This window comes from Phaethon aethereus, assembly GCF_964289735.1.
Source record: "Phaethon aethereus genome assembly, chromosome: 15".
NCBI lineage: Eukaryota > Metazoa > Chordata > Aves > Phaethontiformes > Phaethontidae > Phaethon > Phaethon aethereus.
In genome coordinates this window covers 11,168,990-11,188,271 of record NC_138591.1, presented here as the reverse complement: position 1 = coordinate 11,188,271, position 19,282 = coordinate 11,168,990, and the positions used below count along the sequence as shown (strand labels likewise).

Sequence of the window (19,282 nt, the reverse complement as noted above, 5' to 3'; positions counted from 1 at the left end):
AAATCACTCTGGTGGCTGCTACAGCCAAGGCTGCCAGGGATTGATACAACCCCTAGCACTTCTATGCTCCCGAGTAGCAGGTCTAGAAGAGTGGGCCCTGGTTGGCCCATCTGTGTCAAGAGGTTGTCGCAAACTCCCTCCTGGATTGCTGTCAGCAGATGTCAGGGAGGTTAGTCTCCCGTAAGAGCCAGGGTCTGGGATCTGGAGACTTTTTCAAGTTGCTTATAGAAGACTTAATCCACTTCTTTGCTGTTGTTGGGTGGTCTGTAGCAAAACCTCACTCTTAGTGGCTGACCTCTCCTCTGATCCTGACTCACAAGCTTGAGAAACCTCGTGTCTGTTCCATAGAACATTTCCCTCCATACATTGAGGGCAAACTCCCCTGCTTCTTTCTTGCCTCTCTTTCCTGCTTCAATTTAAGGTGAAGCATTGTGCTTCCTTCTTCATCCCATACCTTGAGTGTAGATTGTCGTCCAGGAAACAGCTTCTGCATTTCAACACCTTTCATTACAACAGCAGAGAATTCAGCTGTTTGCAGCCAAGGTCACCCTGCTGAAGCCAGGGAGAAGCACTGGCTTGTGAAGCTGAGAATCTAGTAGCTATTTTATGTGGCTGAATTCCTTTGGAGGAAATTGTTTAAACTGCATTTTTTTAATGATACTACTGTGTCGGTAACTTGATAGGCATCAGTTCTAGCCAGCAAAGTCCTTTTTGTTGTGTAGCTTTAAACCAGTTGTTTAATTATTTTTCATTAATTGCTCTGCTTACATGGGTGAAAGAACAAGTAAGACAGTAAGTCTCCTGCAAACTTTACTTAGCTCCGATTGTAATAAAATGTAGCTGTTCAGAGACTAAATGAAACGAGACTTGTCTAATAATGTGTATAATCAAAAAAACCTGATAGAACTTGATTAAGCTTGATCTGTTAGCAGTGTGATAATGGATCAGTGAGCAAGTAATGTTTATGCTTGCAGTTTTAGATTCATTTGTGTGTATATGTTAATTAGAAGAAATCAAAATCACTGGAATTGAGTATTATGGCACTTGAACTGCACTGTCAATACTCGTACTAATTCCTTTAGTTAAGTGAAAGCATAATCTCTAATATACACGTTTCCTGCCTAGGTCATTCAGTGCTATATAATCTGACATCAGCCTCTTCAGTTAATTAAATCCAAGTAGTGAAATTTTTCATGTTTGGGTTTTTTCCCTACCTTTGTTTTCTATTATTAAATTGTTTAATTTTAATTCAAACTTTCAAATTGTTCTTTATAACACATTTCTGAAACATTTAATTCTGGTGAAGGAACGTTTAGCTCTGCTCAGGTGAGTGGAAACAGCACCTGACAGGTCAGAACTGTGTGTGTTGTGCTCTACTTCAGAATTTCTTTGTTTTGCTGAGAGACAGGGAGGAGGAGGATGCCGACATCACTTGCATCTGCTCTTTCAAAGGTCTTTTCTCTGAAGGATCCACTTTTTTTTTTATATCCATTTGCAAAGAACAAATCAATCTAGACGGCTGTGTAAGTGATGGCAGGAGACTAAGCCATTGTTTTTGAAATACACTGAATTCCAATACAAGAGTTCTGTTGTCTGTTCTTCTGACATGCCTAGTGAATTAATTATGATGGTACTTCTTCCTTTTAAATTAATCTGCCTATACTTTAATTTTTCTCATTAGCTTCAGAAGCCATTGTCCATCTTGCTTTCCAGTGGATCACAAGATAAGCAGTTGTGCCTATTCATGCTTGCTTATTCATTCCCAAGGTCTGGTGTTGTGGGGCTTTTTTTGCACAGACTTTTATTCATTTTATAGCTCATAAAAATGTTTGAGTGTCTCATTTCAGCCACTTTTAGTAATATATCTATATATTTTTTTAAACTTACCTTTCTTAGCTCTCTTGAATTACTTGTGCTGCTTTCTCCCTTCTCTAAGGTAGAGGCTGTGGGGAGGGAGGGAAGCTGCAAGGAGCTTTTTTCCTGTTTGCTGGAGGTAGAGCTGCTTTGTGCCATTTTGGACCTCAGCAGTGGCCCTGAAAATGGTACACCTGTTATTAAAATTATTAGTAAAAATGTTTCCTTAACATCAGACAGGTTTGCCATATACTTTTAATAGTTGTCTGCCTGATAGAATAAGAATTGTCTTTGTTTTCATGTGCCAATGTATATATTTTTGCATGTGTTCTTCCATTCACATATATGCAGAAACACATTTCAAATCTTTTTAGTATTCCGAATATGGTACCTGCAGTAAAAATGGGATAAATTTTTTTTTTTTTTCCAGACACAAACTAGTTACACCTTAATGAACAGAAGATGGTTGGAGAGAATTAAACTGAAGCTGTTGAGTTTAAACAAAGCTGTCCTAGTCTGCATGGTACGGCAGAGGAAAACATAGGGGACTGTTACCAACCGTGACATTGCTTGGAAATGTGTTCAGGGGAATGTTACGAACTAGTCCACTACCAAAAATTTAACTGTGCTCTTCAATAAAACAAATTGTACAGTATTTAAAATTTTGTCTACAGAGGCTATTACTGGGTAGACCCAGCTTCTCAACTTAATTTTGTCCAACTTTTTGGATAGTTTTTGTTTAACCCACCAATGTCGACCAAAGCCTGGATGGTTCTTTGTGGCAGGGTAACAACACGGAGTTGGTCAGAATATTGGCACCTTAAAGCATGAAAAAACGTACATGCTTTTATAAATGACTCTTTTGTAAATGGAACGAGTTAAAACATCTGATTGTTTCAGTCAGCTTTTCAGAGCTGCAGTCATACTTGATAATGTTTTCTTACTATTCGTTTGTGACATCACTTTCTCTGTTAGGCCATAGTTGGATTGTAACAACTTCCAGGATTGTGTCTCCTAGGTGTTTTCATGTTTTTGCTGAGTGGTCTAATGTATGTTTTAGGCTGTGAGCACAACAAAAAGTGCCAGAAGAACTTCGGGACAGAAAGCGGGGGCACACCTATGGAGCTGGATGGGGTTAGGCCGTAACTTGTTAGAGTCTGAATGTCTAAATTGCAGTTGAGGCAGCTACATTTTTTTTTTCTGTATCTGTCTGTCAGATTTAAATGTGCTAAAAAGAATAGCACTGTAGCAACAATTTTTGTTTAATCCAACAGAAATACATGTGCTGAGGCAACACAGAAGATACATAGTCTTATATTTGTAATACAACTTTAGGGAGTCAACAGGAGAGATCAACTGTCTGCTGATCTTGATGGAGAAAGCAAATTGTGACATGCACCGATCTTCTGCGCAAAGATGGTACCTATAGGTACAGTTTTTCATAGTCTGTTCCATAGGTACAGCCAGTTACAGGTATAAATCAGTTGGTATCAATTTAAAACCCATGGCAAACCCTTAATCCTTTGGGAAAGCCATTTAATACTTTCCTATTCTCAAGGCCTCCCAAATTTTTAAAGCGGTTAATTATCCGCGGAGATTATAGAATGGTCACATATAGGTGTGAATACCATTGTTCCCCAGGAGCACAGCCAGAAGAGTGGTGGTGTTGCTACCTACAGGCCACCGGCTGTACACTAGTGTGCTTTGGGCTGTTTGCAATGCTGCAGTCCTGGTCTGTTGGGCTTGTTGTCAGCTCGCTATGGGAACTTGCTGTGCCAACCGGAGCTTGGGACTGGGCACGTGTTGTTACTGTGACCAGTTTAAACATGGAGTGGCAGGAAGGGCCTTGACAACAGAGAAACAAGTTGAAAACAGAGGTCTCAAAACTATCAGCAGCTCATGGATGGTCTGTTACTGGTCACTGAGGCAGTGCAGCCTTGAGAGCTGGAAAAAGACTTCTTTAAGCATAATGGGGGGAAAACGCAGCCGAGTAGCAGGGCATGGCATGGCACCTGCTACAGGCGGGGAAAGCAGCGCCCTTGACACCATGCCATGTGTAGTGGTGAAAAGGTATCGACTACCTAGCAAGTCTGGTATCCTGTAAAAAGGCAAGATCATGAATTTGGGAGGGAATTGGCACTGTTACAGAATCACTGCGAGATTGTTGGAGATGCAAGTGCACTGCCTGCTTCAGCATCCCTCCCTATTTCTCTCTTCTGTTGACTGCCCTCCCTCTCTGCGTCAAGCACCCTGGGCCCCGGCCTGCCCGGCTGGCACCTCTGGCTGTCCCGCTCTCTGCCTGCTGCTTCCAGGGACCCCGACTCTTCTGGGACCTCCTCACCTGCCAGCCAACTTCCCGTGACTGCATACAGTCTGTGTGTGTATGCATCCCTGGTGCATGTTTTTTCCCCCGCAAATTCTGCATGTTTTGCTAACACTAACTCATTCATAAAGCCTCAGCAACGCATATCAGCTCAATGTGACTAATTACAACCCTGGGCACCACTGTGCTTTATGTGAAAGCGAAACCCCTGGCTGCGTGTCTCCTCAAAATTATGTACCCTATCCTGTCTTCCACGCAAACAGTGTTTTTTCATATAATAATACAGGCAATAATATGCACCAAGAGTTTTAAAAGCAGGTGCCGAATACTGGGATTCTGAGTTCATATTTAGGCAGCCATTAACGGACATGATTTTCAAATCGGCAGTTCTCTGTTTGACTTCTGCTTGGCAATGTGATGATCAGGATACAAAACGAGCTGAGCGTACCAGCTTTGATACAATCAGTACCTTTTATAAGCTCTGACACATACGCTGTAGAGAGTGAAGTTATTTATGTTCAGAATAGACAGCTTCAGAGCTGAGGAACATCAGAGCTGATGGTTCTGGTGTCCAGACAGTGGTATGGCTTCATTTCTGTTTATAATCACTGTAACATTTGAAGACATCCTCTCTCCTGAGAGAATTACCAATGGGATTATCTTGACCCTCTTTCCCATGCCCAGATTTGATGTGCAGCTGCTGCAGTCCAGAGTATTTCTGTCTCTTGTTTCTGTTAAATATTGAGTACGTTAATATGACTTTCTCCAGAAGTGTAGTTTTTATAGATCATTAATCTTCAAGCATAGGCTGCAGCATATGATTACAAACTTCTGCCTTACAGGGTAACTCTAAGAAAACTCTTTAACTCGTTCAGTTTTCTAAATCAAGGGAAAAGCACATACCGTAGCAAATGTAAGGAGAGGGGTCAGCAAAACTGCTATCATGGACTTCCGGAGGGCAGACTTTGGCCTGTTCAGGTCACTGATTGAGAGAGTCCCTTGGGAGACAGTCCTGAAGGACAAAAGGGTCCAGGAAGGCTGGACAGTCTTCAAGAAGGAAATCTTAAAGGCGCAGGAGCAGGCGGTCCCCATGTGCTGTAAGAAGAGCTGGCGGGGAAGGCGACCGGCCTGGCTGAACAGGGAGATTTTGCTGGGACTCAGGGAAAAGAGGAGAGTTTATCATCTCTGGAAGAAGGGGCAGGCAACTCATGAAGAGTACAAGGATCTCGTTAGGTCAAGCAGGGACAAAATTAGAAAGGCAAAAGCCCAGCTAGAGCTCAGTCTGGCCACAGTCGTAAAGGATAATAAAAAATGTTTTTACAAATATATTAACAACAAAAAGAGAGGCAAGGAGAATCTCCATCCCCTACTGGATATGGCGGGGAACATTGTCTGCAAGGGCGAGGACAAGGCTGAGGTACTTAATGCCTTCTTTGCCTCAGTCTTTAATAGCCAGTCCAGGTATCCACAGGGTATTCAGCCCCCTGAGCTGGAAGACGGGGATGGAGAGCACAATGTACTCCTCATAATCCAGGAGGAAGCAGTCAAGGACATGATAAGCCACCTGGACACCCACAAGTCTATGGGGCCTGATGGGATCCACCCGAGAGTACTGAGAGAGCTGGCGGAGGAGCTTGCCAAGCCACTCTCCATCATTTATCAACAGTCCTGGTTAACAGGGGAGGTCCCAGAAGACTGGAGGCTTGCCAATGTGACGCCCGTCTACAAGAAAGGCCAGAAGGAGGATCCTGGGAACTACAGGCCTGTCAGCCTGACCTCGGTACCAGGGAAGATTATGGAGCAGTTGGTCTTGAGAGTACTCACAGGGCACCTGCAGGACAACCAAGGGATCAGGCCCAGCCAGCATGGGTTCGTGAAAGGCAGGTCCTGCTTGACCAACCTGATCTCCTTCTATGACCAGGTGACCCACCTAGTGGATGAGGGAAAGACGTTGTCTACCTGGATTTTAGTAAAGCCTTTGACAGCGTCTCCCACAGCATTCTCCTGGAGAAACTGGCGGCTCGTGTCTTAGACAGGTTTACTCTTCACTGGGTGAGGAACTGGCTGGATGGCCAGAGAGTTGTGGTGAACGGCGTTAAATCCGGCTGGCGGCCGGTCACAAGCGGTGTTCCCCAGGGCTCGGTTCTGGGGCCGGTCTTGTTCAATATCTTTATTGATGATCTGGATGAGGGGATCGAGTGCTCCCTCAGTAAGTTTGCAGATGACACCACGTTGGGTGGGAGTGTTGATCTACTGGAGGGTCGGAGGGCTCTGCAGAGGGATCTGGACAGGCTGGATCGATGGGCAGAGGCCAACTGTATGAGGTTTAATAAGGCCAAGTGCAGGGTCCTGCACTTTGGCCACAACAACCCCATGCAACCCTACAGGCTTGGGGAGGAGTGGCTGGAGAGCAGCCCGGCGGAAAGGGACCTGGGGGTGCTGGTTGACAGCCGGCTGAATGTGAGCCAGCAGTGTGCCCAGGTGGCCAAGAAGGCCAACAGCGTCCTGGCCTGTATCAGGAATAGTGTGGCCAGCAGGAGGAGGGAAGTGATTGTGCCCCTGTACTCGGCACTGGGGAGGCCCCACCTTGAATCCTGTGTTCAGTTTTGGGCCCCTCACTACAAGAAGGATGCTGAGGTGCTGGAGTGTGTCTAGAGAAGGGCAGCGAAGCTGGTGAGGGGTCTGGAGCACAAGTCTTATGAGGAGCGGCTGAGGGAACTGGGGTTGTTTAGTCTGGAGAAGAGGAGGCTGAGGGGACACCTTATCGCTCTCTACAGCTACCTGAAAGGGGGTTGTGGCGACGAGGGTGTTGGTCTCTTCTCCCAAGTAACTAGTGATAGGACAAGAGGAAATGGCCTCAAGTTGCGCCGGGGGAGGTTTAGATTGGATATTAGGAAAAATTTCTTCACCGAGAGGGTGGTCAAGCATTGGAACAGGCTGCCCAGGGAGGTGGTGGAGTCGCCATCTCTGGAAGTGTTCAAAAAACGTGTGGATGTGGCACTTCAGGACATGGTTTAGGGGACATGGTGGCGCTGGATTAATGGTTGGACTTGATGATCTTGAAGGTCCTTTCCAACCTAGTGATTCTGTGTGATTCTGTGATTCTGTGAAATGTCCCTAGTCAAACCGTTATTGTTTAAAACCTACTGTGAATGTTCTGAATTCTTTAACTTAAAAAAAAACAGTCTTGGGCTTGACCAGAAAAGGTCAGTGAATACTTGATTTTGGTAAGAGCTGAAGTTGGTACCTCCCACGAGGTCCTACCTGTCTTTTTGGTTTTGGATCCACTAAAAAGGAACACTGAGATAATACTGAGTTTCACAACTCTTTATATGTGATAAAGTCTATGTTTTTCCTTCTTAGGAAATATTTTACACACGTTTAATGTACGAATTTGTACCTTTGCAATTGTTTTGTAGTCGATCCAGCCTGATGTCCTTTCTAGGAGGCAGACTGCTGTGCTTGTACTTTATTACATCAGATACGAACTAGCTTGTTCTCATTTCAGTAACTGAGTTGTTGGGAGATTTGCTGCTGGTGGGTTTTGCACACAAGATGTGATATGAATGTAATGCTGAAATCTGCATTTCAGCACAAGCTGCCATTTATACATTTGTGAACTGAATAAATTACGGAGGAATATCAGGTCCCATACAAGTTCTTAATGTTATATACAGCGCATTAGTAAGACATTCTACAAAGGAAAAAAATACCTGATAATTCTTAATACCTGTCTTAAAAAGTTATGTTACCACAGTAAACCTGGCTGTGCGCTGCTTTTATTACTGCTTTTAAACTACCATTAAATAACCCATTTTGCTAAAACAAAGGAACATTAATTAAACAAAAAAACTTGCCAGACAAAATTAAGCTGCTCTGCTAGTCCTTAAGGGAAACATGTATATAAGGAGATATGTTGTAAAGTTTTAACTAAAAATACAATAGTTCTCTAAAAGGTTTACTTTCTCATCTACAAGGCAAGAGCATGAATGCTGCTGTTTGTCTGTATAACAAGCATATAAGCAGGTTAAAAAATGGTGTCTTAAAATATGGTTCCAACTTCAAAATAACTGTAAGCATGTCACCTTTACTATATTTGCTCTTTTTTGCCATTTGAACCGGCTGCTTGGTTTACTAACAAAAGCAAGTTTGTGTAGTTTTTTTTAACTCCCATCAGCCTGGCGCAGCTGGAGAGGAGGCAGCTGTATTCTGCTGTCACATGCGGTTTCAGCAAAATTGCCAGCTAAATCCCAATTCCTGAATCTTTGTCAGTGGGGATTTATAATCGAGCACGAAGTAGAGAAGGCACAGATTGACTTTTTAAATGCGAGGTAGAAGCAGTGGCTTTGAAATGTTTATACTGAATCAGGCTATAGGTGAAAATGTTATTTGTTGAATACAAGGTAATTTTGTTATAAATATGTCGCTGACCGATCAATGGGTCTTTTTTTGTACTGTCAAATGAAAGAACATGAGCAGTGTTTGTTTGACCTATTTCCTGACAATGAGGTAGCTTAATCTAAATAAACTCACTGCATCCATTTCTCTTGCTGTTGTAACCTATCAAAAACTTTGATGTGCTGGGTAGGATGGAGCCCAAACCAAAAGGATTCTTGCCTATTTTCTTCTCCAAACTCTTATGCTAATGTTAATAATGCCTAAGTAGCACTTTATTTGTCAAACATCTAATAATACCTATTTCAAGAAATGTCACTGTGGTTGCATAAATAAACATTTTATACTAATTATCTGATTCTAGTAAAACCTAGTGGAGCATTCAAAGCCTCCAAACTGCTTAGTATGAAATTTAATTTGCTCTAATCAGCCCAAGAGTAGGGAAGCATGAGATACTCTCCGTGCATGTTCGACAATACATTGCAGTCTCATATTGCAAAGAAACCATTGGGCTGTCAGCAACAAATATTTAATCTGCAGTGAGTATATACTTACTTGTATTTTAGGGTATAATCTCTAGTCCAGTCCACAGTTGAACTAAGGAATCCTGTTGACAGTAATTCTCTGTGCATGAAAATCTTTTGAGCTGTAATTAATTATACGATTGTCTCAAATCATATACTTTTATGATACAAGTATCCGTACAAGTTCTAGATTTTATATATATGTAAAAATAAATATAAATGGAAGCATAGTTAGCTTTTTCTCCATGTTCTAGTAAAAACTTTCTCTCTCAAACTCTTCTTGCTGCTTAGCCAAGGAAGTTTTAGTTTAGCTTATATTCTCAGCTTTAGCAATTCAACTCTTATCTATGAACATCTGAAAATGTATACATGGAGCAGATGTTCACAGCGAGGTATTTATTTGGCACATTTGACAGTAAATATATCTCTGTGTTAGAATCTTTGTTGCTTCCTTTGTTTTCTTGGAATTGCATTTGCTATTTGCAAAGACCAATTTGACAAAGTCAGTGCTTTGGATTATGCAGGTATGCTCAGATGAGGTGATTAGAACTGTCTTTCTAGTTTAAAAGTGTTTGCTTTTTAAAAGGCATGTTTCCAGGCTTTTCCATCCCTCTGAATTTTAAAGATCGTCATCTTCCTTGTAAGTCAGTGGTAGAAGATCTAGCTCACATTATTTTGACTCAGTTAATCAAGCTGAACCAAGTCTTTGCCAAACTGCCAACTCTTATGTAGTCAATGGAGGGTAACATGGTGTTAATGGGTAGGAATTGGGCTAGACCATCCAGTTCCTGCCTACAGCTCTGAGCAAGCTGCCTTACCACCCTGACCAGGCACATCGCCTGCTTGTATTGTAAGATCTTCTCTGAACACCCCATAGCCAACATGAGTGTGGAACAAAGGCACAAACTGGCAAAAGATTATTTGGGCTAAGAGGGCAATATTCTAAGGAAGAAGTGGTTTGTCTGAACCATTGGCTCTGGCTAATATTAACTGCCTTTTCATTCTGTACTTGTTCCGATGGCAAAGATGTCTTTGTAAGGGTAGACAAGCCTTAGACATCAGGAGAAGTACATATCTTTTTAAGTAATTGTACCCACTTATTGCAAGCACTTCTCAGTTTAACAGCAAGGACAATATCATTGGAATTAAGGGACTAGTGTTTCAAAGAGTTATTAGCTGTGCTGTAACCACTTAATATGAAACTGTAAGTATGGTAAAGGCCTTAAAAAGCTGTAAAATTCTCACAGGTAGTCATTTGAAGAAAGTGTGAAAGATTAGAGTCTTGCTCTGTCTCTTAAATATTGGAAATAAGACTTTTGTACTTTCAGCTTGTTTTTAAGTTTGTTGTTGTAACTCCTGTAACATTGGGGTATTTTTTTCCTGCTTCCAATGATCATCTTCCAATGATGGCCTATGCTTGATGTGACAGCTCTGCATAGCTAGGAGATGAGTAAGGATGAGAAGAGCAGAGTTGTGCTTAAGTGAAGCATTATACTTATTTTCACAGCAGAAGGTGGAAGAGTAAATGCCACAAAATAGGTTGTTAAGTGGGCACCTGTGTGGCTGTCACTCAGAAAAATGTCGGCATTTGCAATCATTATAGTTAATGTTGTGCACTGAAACTCTGGCAGCAGTTGATCCCCTAATAGGCTTCCTCGTTCACTTTTGGTGTTTTGTCATTACTTTAATGTAATAATTGTTAATTATTAGCTAAAACTGGAGTTAAATTTTCTTCTTGTTTCAATGCCTAAAGTTATAAAATAAATTTAATTTGTGTTTTCATGCAGGGGAATTCTTTAGTGTGATCACTTTTTGTGTCTCAGAACAGATTATTACTTGTTTCTAATGTACTGAACAAATCAGTTGCTTACAGCTGTGGACAACAGAGTATTTCAGTTCTTGCTTTTCAGTGGAACTAATGAGATGAGGTTCATCATAAGTTAGACGGAGTAGTCAATTTTTCCAGTAATGAATATAGTCATATTTACATTATTTTTAACTGTGTAATAATTTTTTTTGCACATCACAAAATTGTTTACAGGCTGTTTGAATATTATAAATACCTATGTCTAAAGAAGAGAGAGGACACATTTTAGCTATTACAGCACAGACTAAGCCAGAAAAACCTATTTCAGAACATTACCATACTGGGTTCATTATTGATCAGCTTATTCTTGCATGTAATAATTTGGAGTGACGCAGTATATTGCATGAATTCATTATGGCAGATGCTAGAGGGGAAACTTTAAGTTTAAAACAACAGTGAAGAGTATAGACTAATAACAGCACCAGTAAGACTGAGCTGGGTGGCCTGATAGATCTTTTCTTTCTATGCCAGTGCCCTGTCTATTATCACATTTTTGTAGCATCCTAGGAAAAATAGAATCAGAATAGTTTGGGTTGGAAGGGACCTTTAAAGCTCATCTAGTCCAACCCCCCAGCAATGAGCAGGGACATCTTCAACTCGATCAGGTTGCTCAGAGCCCCGTCCAACCTGACCTGGAATGTTTCCAAGGATGGGGCATCTACCACCTCTCTGGGCAACCCGTGGCAGTGTTTCACCCCCCTCATTGTGAAAAATTTCTTCCTTAGATCTAGTTGAAATCTGCCCTCTTTTAGTTTAAAACTATTAGCCCTTGTCCTATTGCAGCAGGCCCCGAGGAAAAATCTGTCCCCATCTTTCTTACAAGCCCCCTTTAAGTACTGGAAGGCTCCAGTAAGGTCTCCCTAGGGCCTTCTCTTCTCCTGGCTGAATAAGCCCAACTCTTATCAGCCTTTCTTCATAGGAGAGGTGCTCCATCCCTCTGATCATCTTTGTGGCCCTCCTCTGGGCCCTCTCCAACAGGTCCATGTCTTTGCTGTGCTGAGGGCTCCAGAGCTGGACACAGTACGCCAGGTGGGGTCTCACCAGAGCAGAGTAGAGGGGCAGAATCCCCTCCCTCAACCTGCTGGCCACACTTCTTCGGATGCAGCCCAGGACACGACTGGCCTTCTGGGCTGCGAGCGCACATTGCCGGCTCGTGTCCAGCTTTTCACCTGCCAGTACCCCCAAATCCTTCTTGGCAGGGCTGCTCTCAGTCCTTTCATCCCCCAGCCTGTGTTGATACTGGGGCTTGCCCCGACCCAGGTGCAGGACCCTGCACTTGGCCTTGTTGAACCTCATGAGGTTCACACAGGCCCGTTCCTCAAGCTTGTCCAGGTCCCTCTGGATGGCATCTCATCCCTCAGGTGTGTCAACTGCACCACTCAGCTTGGTGTTATCTGCAAACTTGCTGAGGGTACACTTGATCCTACTGTCTGTGTCAGATGAAGATATTAAACAGTATTGGTACCGATACGGACCTCTGAGGGACATGACTTGTCGCTGATCTCCACCTGGACATTGAGCCATTGACCACTATCCTCTGGATGCAACCATCCAACCAATTCCTCATCCGCCCAACAGTCCACCCATCAAATCCATCTCTCTCTCCAACTTAGAAGGATGTTGTGGGGGACCATGTCAGAGGCCTCAGAGCTAAGGCCATATAGATGACATTGGTAGCTCTTCCCTTGTCCACTGATGTGATCACTCCATCACAGAAGGCCACTAGGTTGGTTAGTCAGGACTTGCCCTTGGTAAAGCTGTGCTGGCTGTCTCGAATCACTTCCCTGTCCTCCATGTGCCTTAGTATAGCTTGCAGGAGGATCTGTTCCATGATCTTCCCAGGCACAGAGGTGAGGCTGACAGGTCATTAATTGAATGAGGAGAGCAAAGTGCTTTTTTCTAACTGTTGATGGACAATGAGAGAATCATTGCTTTTATGGGATGGTAACATGTAAACAACTGAGAGGAGGGTAAGCATTTGGCAATGACATTAAGAGGAGTCACCTGTATTGATGAGATGGGAAGGTTAGGGAAGAAGGCAGCACAGTGAGGAATGGTATCAGAGATCTGGGGTGGGAAAGCTTTGTCTGCATTAGTGCTCTGAAGGGATGCTGGGTTGTGTTTGCAAAGATCAGAGAAAACTGTATCAGTATTTGAGATGTGACAAGATTAAAGCTCAGTTAAAGTTTTATTTATGCTAGTGCATAAAAATTAGATGCCGTAAAGATGTGATTGCAGAAGGAACCTGTAAGATAAAGTCTGATCTTGAAGATACCATTGGGTTTGGGTCTTCCAAGTGACAGGCGCAGCAATGGGGCCATCACTGGGTAGGGGGTCAGCTGAGATGCTGAGAGGGAGCTTAGCTGTAGCCCTTTTAAGCTTGAGCCAACAGCCAGGTATCCAAAATGACAGCAGAGATGAAAGACAATCCTATTTTGAACAGGAGGAGACTGCTTTCCCACAGCCAGATAGAGGTAGCAGTTAAATCTGTTTCAGTGGAGGTACTTACAGAAGGAGCATGCTGTGAATATAGCCTTGGACTCCTCTCTTCTCTAGAAAGCTAGGGAATACTACTAGGGAAAGTCCTCTAAATGGCATGAAAAGGAGTAGAGCAACTGCAGGCAGTCATGAAAACCAAAAAGAAAGGACAAACATCTCAAGAACAGCAAAGTGCCCAAAATAATTTGATTAAAGCAATTGTGATGCACTATAAACCCAGGAAAATACACAGATCTGTCTTTTTGTTTGTTTATAACAATCATGTCATTGCTTCCAACAAGAATTAGTTGTCTTTTGGTATCAGAATAATTCTGATATCATAATAAATTACAAAAGGAATGGGCCCAATGTTTTTGTAAATTCCATTTTCATCAGTGGTGTTTTGACATTTTTTTAATTTTGCTTGTATCAGGTTTAGTTACTATTTCTATTTGATATTTTGTATAGTATTTTAATCTACGATTTAGCTGTTACCTGTTCTTTGATAATCTGTCTCTTGGGTTAAATGTTAGGTAATTGCAGTTGTCATATTAGGGCTTTTCAAGAGTGTTACTCGCATAAAAGCTCATAGTTAAAACAATTTTAACTTTCTTCTTTTTCAAACAGAAAATTTGTGCTTTCCTTTAAAAATTATGTGTTTGCACCTCCTCCAAGTTTGGGACACTTTTAAGATACATTGAAATACTGGGACTGAGTAATTTAGAAATCCAGGAAATTATTGTGCTTCATTTTTACATGTTACTAAATTGGCTGAAGATATCTTGGGTAGCTTCATCCTAAAAGTGCCTGTGCTGGTCCTCAGCCTAAGCCAAGCAAAGACGTTGCAGACCACTGTAAATTAGTGGAAGGCATCAGTAGGGATGTGAACATGCACGCTGGCTCAGTTAGGGGCCCCCTTTTAAACTCGGGTATTAGGTCCACATTTTTTTAGTGTCTATAGCCTTTCCTGTAGGAAGCCATGACACAATACTGTGTCAAGATTTGCAGAACAGGTAAACAAAGACGTACTGTTCTGGCTCCTGAGAAAACCCAACCCCAAAGGAGGCTTAGAAATGGCAGCAACATCAGTATCACAGGTCAAGCTGCAGCAGTTCTGCCCTGCGGTTGAGTCAGCTTGTGCCAGCCAGATCCCAGAAAGTGACTTCTCAGATGATCTTTGGAGAGTAGAAAGTTTTATGAAATGCAGTGTCATTGTATAATATTGAGTAATTGACCTCTGACGGTCTTTTTCTCTGTGAATTTGTGACCAGTAGCTTTGATTGTTAAAAGAAATCTGATTACCTCACTAGAACTTCCATCTCTTGGAAAATGACATGAACTGGAGATCCAGGGCAATACCCGTGTCCCCTCGCAGGGACTGGCGTGCTTCTCTTGCTTTGGGGGGGAGTTCTTGGAGTTTTTCCAACACTGACACAGAAACTCCTGGGGCACTGCCTAATAACACCATTATAACCTTCCACTTCCCCTCTCCCAATTCATATCAGTAGAAAAATGAGTGCTATTGCTAATTTTTCATTTGGAATACTTTTGGGGAAAAAGTTACAATGTTGGTGGAGGTTACTGTAAGTGATTTTGCCTCAGATGCAAAAATTGCCATCAGCATGCATTGCCGAGATATGGTTTGGGGGTAAACAGTGCTTCATGTTGTTTTTATAGCTAACGCATTAAAAAAACCAAACCCCACGCTTTGTTACAGAGGTGCGCTATTCTGTGGAATACATACAAAAACGGTAACTGTTGATTAGTAGCTAAAGGATTTCTTCTTTGGTAGAATAACCTGTGAATTCTACTTTGCTGACTGAAGTCAGCTTCAGCAAACATGCTTTAAAAGTACTTTTTTCCTTGAACTCTGGCCCTTTCAGAGTGAAGTGAAGGCAGGCTGTCTTGACTCCTTTACGCAATGCAGGAAGGAATATTAGAAGTGTTTAGGCAAATAGTGATATAATATGCAACAGAAAGATGTACTGCAATAAAGACACTGACATTGCACCTTTATGCTCCTGTTCACATCACTAAGCTTTCAAAAATGATAGACTGGGAAGCTGCAGAAAATTGTAGGCAACTACACTAGCAACAGTTCTCACTTTCATGTTTTTCATAAAAGCCAAACTGCCCTTTATGGGCTATTAATTTGTGAAGTTATTTATCTCAGGGCAAGACTCTCTTTACACAACCTAACATAAAGACAGAATATTATAGCCTGGGATTTAAAAATGTCACTGCACATCATGCCAGGATAAACAGAATAGAAATTAATTTCAGTTACATCTACCCTGACACTTTTACATTGCCTCTTGGCGTTATATTCTTATTCACCTACAACAAACCTCTATCGAAGCTAAAGAAATACATGTCATCAAATAAAAATGTTCTTCGTAATAATTGGAATAATTAAATACAACTAGCTCTGTGCGAGATTGAAGGGGATAATTTTTATGCTATGGCATTGACCACTGTAGTTTCTAGTGGCTTCCTTCTTTTCTTTAGCACTTCTTTATCTATTATTTACCTCAGTTGCAAATTTAGAGGGAGGTGCCTTCAGGGGAGCACTGCATAGTGGTGTGGCTCATTGTAGCACAAATAGTGCGTGCCACTGCAGCACGACTCGCGGCTAGTCTGCAAGTCCTAGCCCTTCCTCTCCAGCGCTACATCCAAAGAGTACAGAGACATTACTCCACCTTTTCCCACCTTTATCTCCATGGGTTTCTCTTCTTTTGAAGTTATTTTGACCTTCTACCAAAAAGAGGTCAAGCCAAGATACAATTGCCCTAAAATAATCTTTACTTGGCATGATTTCCTAGACTCTTTGGGCAGACCTTGTTTTCCATTTTGAGCAATCTGTTTTCTGCAATAAAACACCAAGGATGTGTCTCTGTTGCTATAGAAATAATATTGCATTAAATGAGAGAACCAGTGCCCTGCTGTCGACAAATCTAAGTGTTAGTCTCTAGAGCTTGAATTCCACCACTGGGAAGAGGTATACATAATTCTACAAATTATTTCTGTAACTTATGCATAAACGTCTTTATACTCTGAAACTGTTAGCTAAATTTCCCAAAGTGAGAGCATGGAGATTAACATGGTGTAATGTGTTTACATATATCTTAACAGAGCCTTCTCCCTCGCCTTTTCCCCGCCTCCCTCCCGCATACATTTTCATATTTATAGCCTGAAATTTCCAGGTCTTTGCATAGGAAGGTGGGGAGTGGCAGGAAAAGCAGCTTTCTCAGGCAAGTTCCCTAGCCCATGGACAACAAAGTGTGCCGGGTTTATTTAAATTTTTGGTTTATTTTTTAAAATCCAGCTCCTCCAAGTAACATGAGATGTCACTTGCCCTGTTTTTTCTAGGTTTAATAAGGATATTTTCCGTAACTGGAAGGATAGCCTAAACTGAGCAAGGTCCTGGTACATTAATATACCCCACAAACTGATCTGCTGTCCACTACTTTCTGCACTACACAGGGTATCTTATGCCCAGTTTTTCTCAAGTCGCTCAAAGTTTTTGCTACAATAACTTTCAACCCTGTACAGCAGTTTAAACACAAGAGAGTTGTGGATTTTGACTTTATGCACCACATATCAAATCTCACACCTGTCTCTGCATTTAGACATAGTATGAATGTTTTTTCCCCAGTATTTTTCTAAAGCTGTAGAATTCTAGTAACAGCAGTAAGGTGGTACTTAAGCCTATTTATCTATAGGGTATGGGAAAGGATTTTATACCTTCACTAATAATAGTTACTAAGGGTCAGTGTTTGTCAACATATTGATCATAAGTATTTTGAAGAGATATGGAGGAAAAAATCTTTTATCTAGTAATTACATTACAGGAGCCCCGCTAAGTCATTTCTATGTATAATATAGATGTGTAGTTACAAAAATAGAACAATTTAAGAATACATGATGATGAATTTGCATAGACCTGTATGCAAATCTATGTTATAAATCTGATTTCAGAGTTCTTGTAAAAATCCTGTTACAACATCTTCATTAAAAAATGCAGTTGTTATTTGTGAAATGGGCCTGTGTTAGATATATGTTATGTACTGCAGGACAAAATACAATTTATAAATGTTCAACTTAATTCATGAATAACAAACATATCAATGGCCCCTGATTAAAGATTACGCTTTAGAAAATTTAAAATAACCTCTGTCATCATTAGAATAAAAGAACTGCTTTTTAAAAAAAATCCTTTCTCATTTTTTTCAGTGATTGCAAATTAATCTAGCAATTAGATAAACCTTCCTAGACAAGGACAGATTTCTGACAACCAGAAGAGTAACTGTCTGGGTATGCGTATAAACAGAGATGTGGGAAAAACTAGCAGAGTACACTATTACCTGTCTTTGAAATTAATGCCATGCTCATTATTAAAACAGACTCATCAATTGCCACAAGAGACTAATTATATTTTTGCTGTTAAAGTAGTTATTATAATGAAAAAAAACCCCACCCTAATTCCTTTGCACAGCCATAAAATACAAACTAGAAGCTGACCTGCTTTTTACCCTTGTGTAAAACTGTTACACCATCCAAGGTTGCGGCATTTTTTTGCCAGATCATCAGTCTATAGATGAAAAGAATCAGCCTGCTGAAGCTTTTGGTGCAAAAGCCTGACTATTGTATCACCTACTGCTATGCTATCTGTTTGTTCCTGTCCAGGGCCTTGCTTAAGGCAAGTTACTGAAAATGGCTGAGTACTTGATAAGGGAGGGAAAGAAGTGGGAGCAACAGGGTTGGGTGGACTCACAATATTAAAGTGAAGATGTATTTTAGATCCTTGCATATTACCATGTTCACACCTAATACAGAATGTTTTCTTACTATGCGTATTTCCATAAACAAAAGCTAAAAATGAGGGTAGGAAAAGATAGCATAAACACTAAAATGTGTGTGTGTGTTTGTTTGTTTTAATAGGAACCCAATGGAGAAAGGACCAAGAGCAAGATTTAAAGAATGTTCTGAAGAACACTGACCAGGACATCCCATTGGTATTTGTCAGTGGAAATCATGATATTGGCAATACTCCAACAAGCGAAACGATAGATAATTATTGCAAGAACTGGGGAGATGACTACTTCAGTTTTTGGGTTGGAGGTGTTTTCTTTCTTGTGCTGAATTCTCAGTTATACTTCGATTCTTCCAAATGCCCTGAGTTAAAGCAAGCCCAGGATGTGTGGCTCAGTGAGCAGCTCGCTGATGCTGAAAAACATAAATGCAAGCATATAGTAGTATTTCAGCACATCCCTCTGTTTCTGAGAAAACCTGATGAAGACCACGATTATTTCAACTTGGAAAAATCAGTTCGTCAAGAGATAATGGAAAAGTTTCATAAAGCAGGTATTTTCTCAAATTTTCCTATTTTTGAATTTTTGTTTCAAATTAGTAATGGCTATGCTGCCAGACAAAGTACACTTAACTTAAATGGTACTGTTTTCAAGGAATTTTAGATACTGCTTATAAGCCTCATTGTTCCCCGTAGGTCAAAATTATCAACTGAATCTAATCACCTGTAAAAAGTACCAAACAAAATTTAAAATTTTGAGTGAAAAGTAAAAAAGTTAAAAGCTCTTTAAAATAAGTGGCAAGGATTCCATTTTGCAAGTACTGATAGATGTAAGACAACTTGAGTTTTTCCTGCCTAAGGAGTGCAAGATCAGGTATTGCCATAGAGAAAAATACAGAATTTATGTTTTACAGAAAACATGGAAACAGAATTCAGAATTACCTTGGAGGTTGTTTTCTCCCACACTGAGCCAATTTTAAACCAAGAGTGTAATGTGCTCCAGATTTATTCAGTGTTAAAAAGAGTCTTGG

The 19,282-nt window shown here is 41.2% G+C and overlaps 1 protein-coding gene across 1 annotated transcript in view; it reads left to right on the top strand.

The window, feature by feature from the left end:
* Positions 1 to 19,282, top strand: part of CPPED1 (calcineurin like phosphoesterase domain containing 1) — a 51,019-nt gene that overhangs the window by 16,804 nt on the left and 14,933 nt on the right. The window contains exon 3 of the mRNA XM_082006556.1: positions 18,383 to 18,805. Coding sequence (XP_081862682.1) covers positions 18,383 to 18,805 — 423 coding nt within the window. The remainder of the gene's footprint in view (positions 1 to 18,382; positions 18,806 to 19,282) is intronic.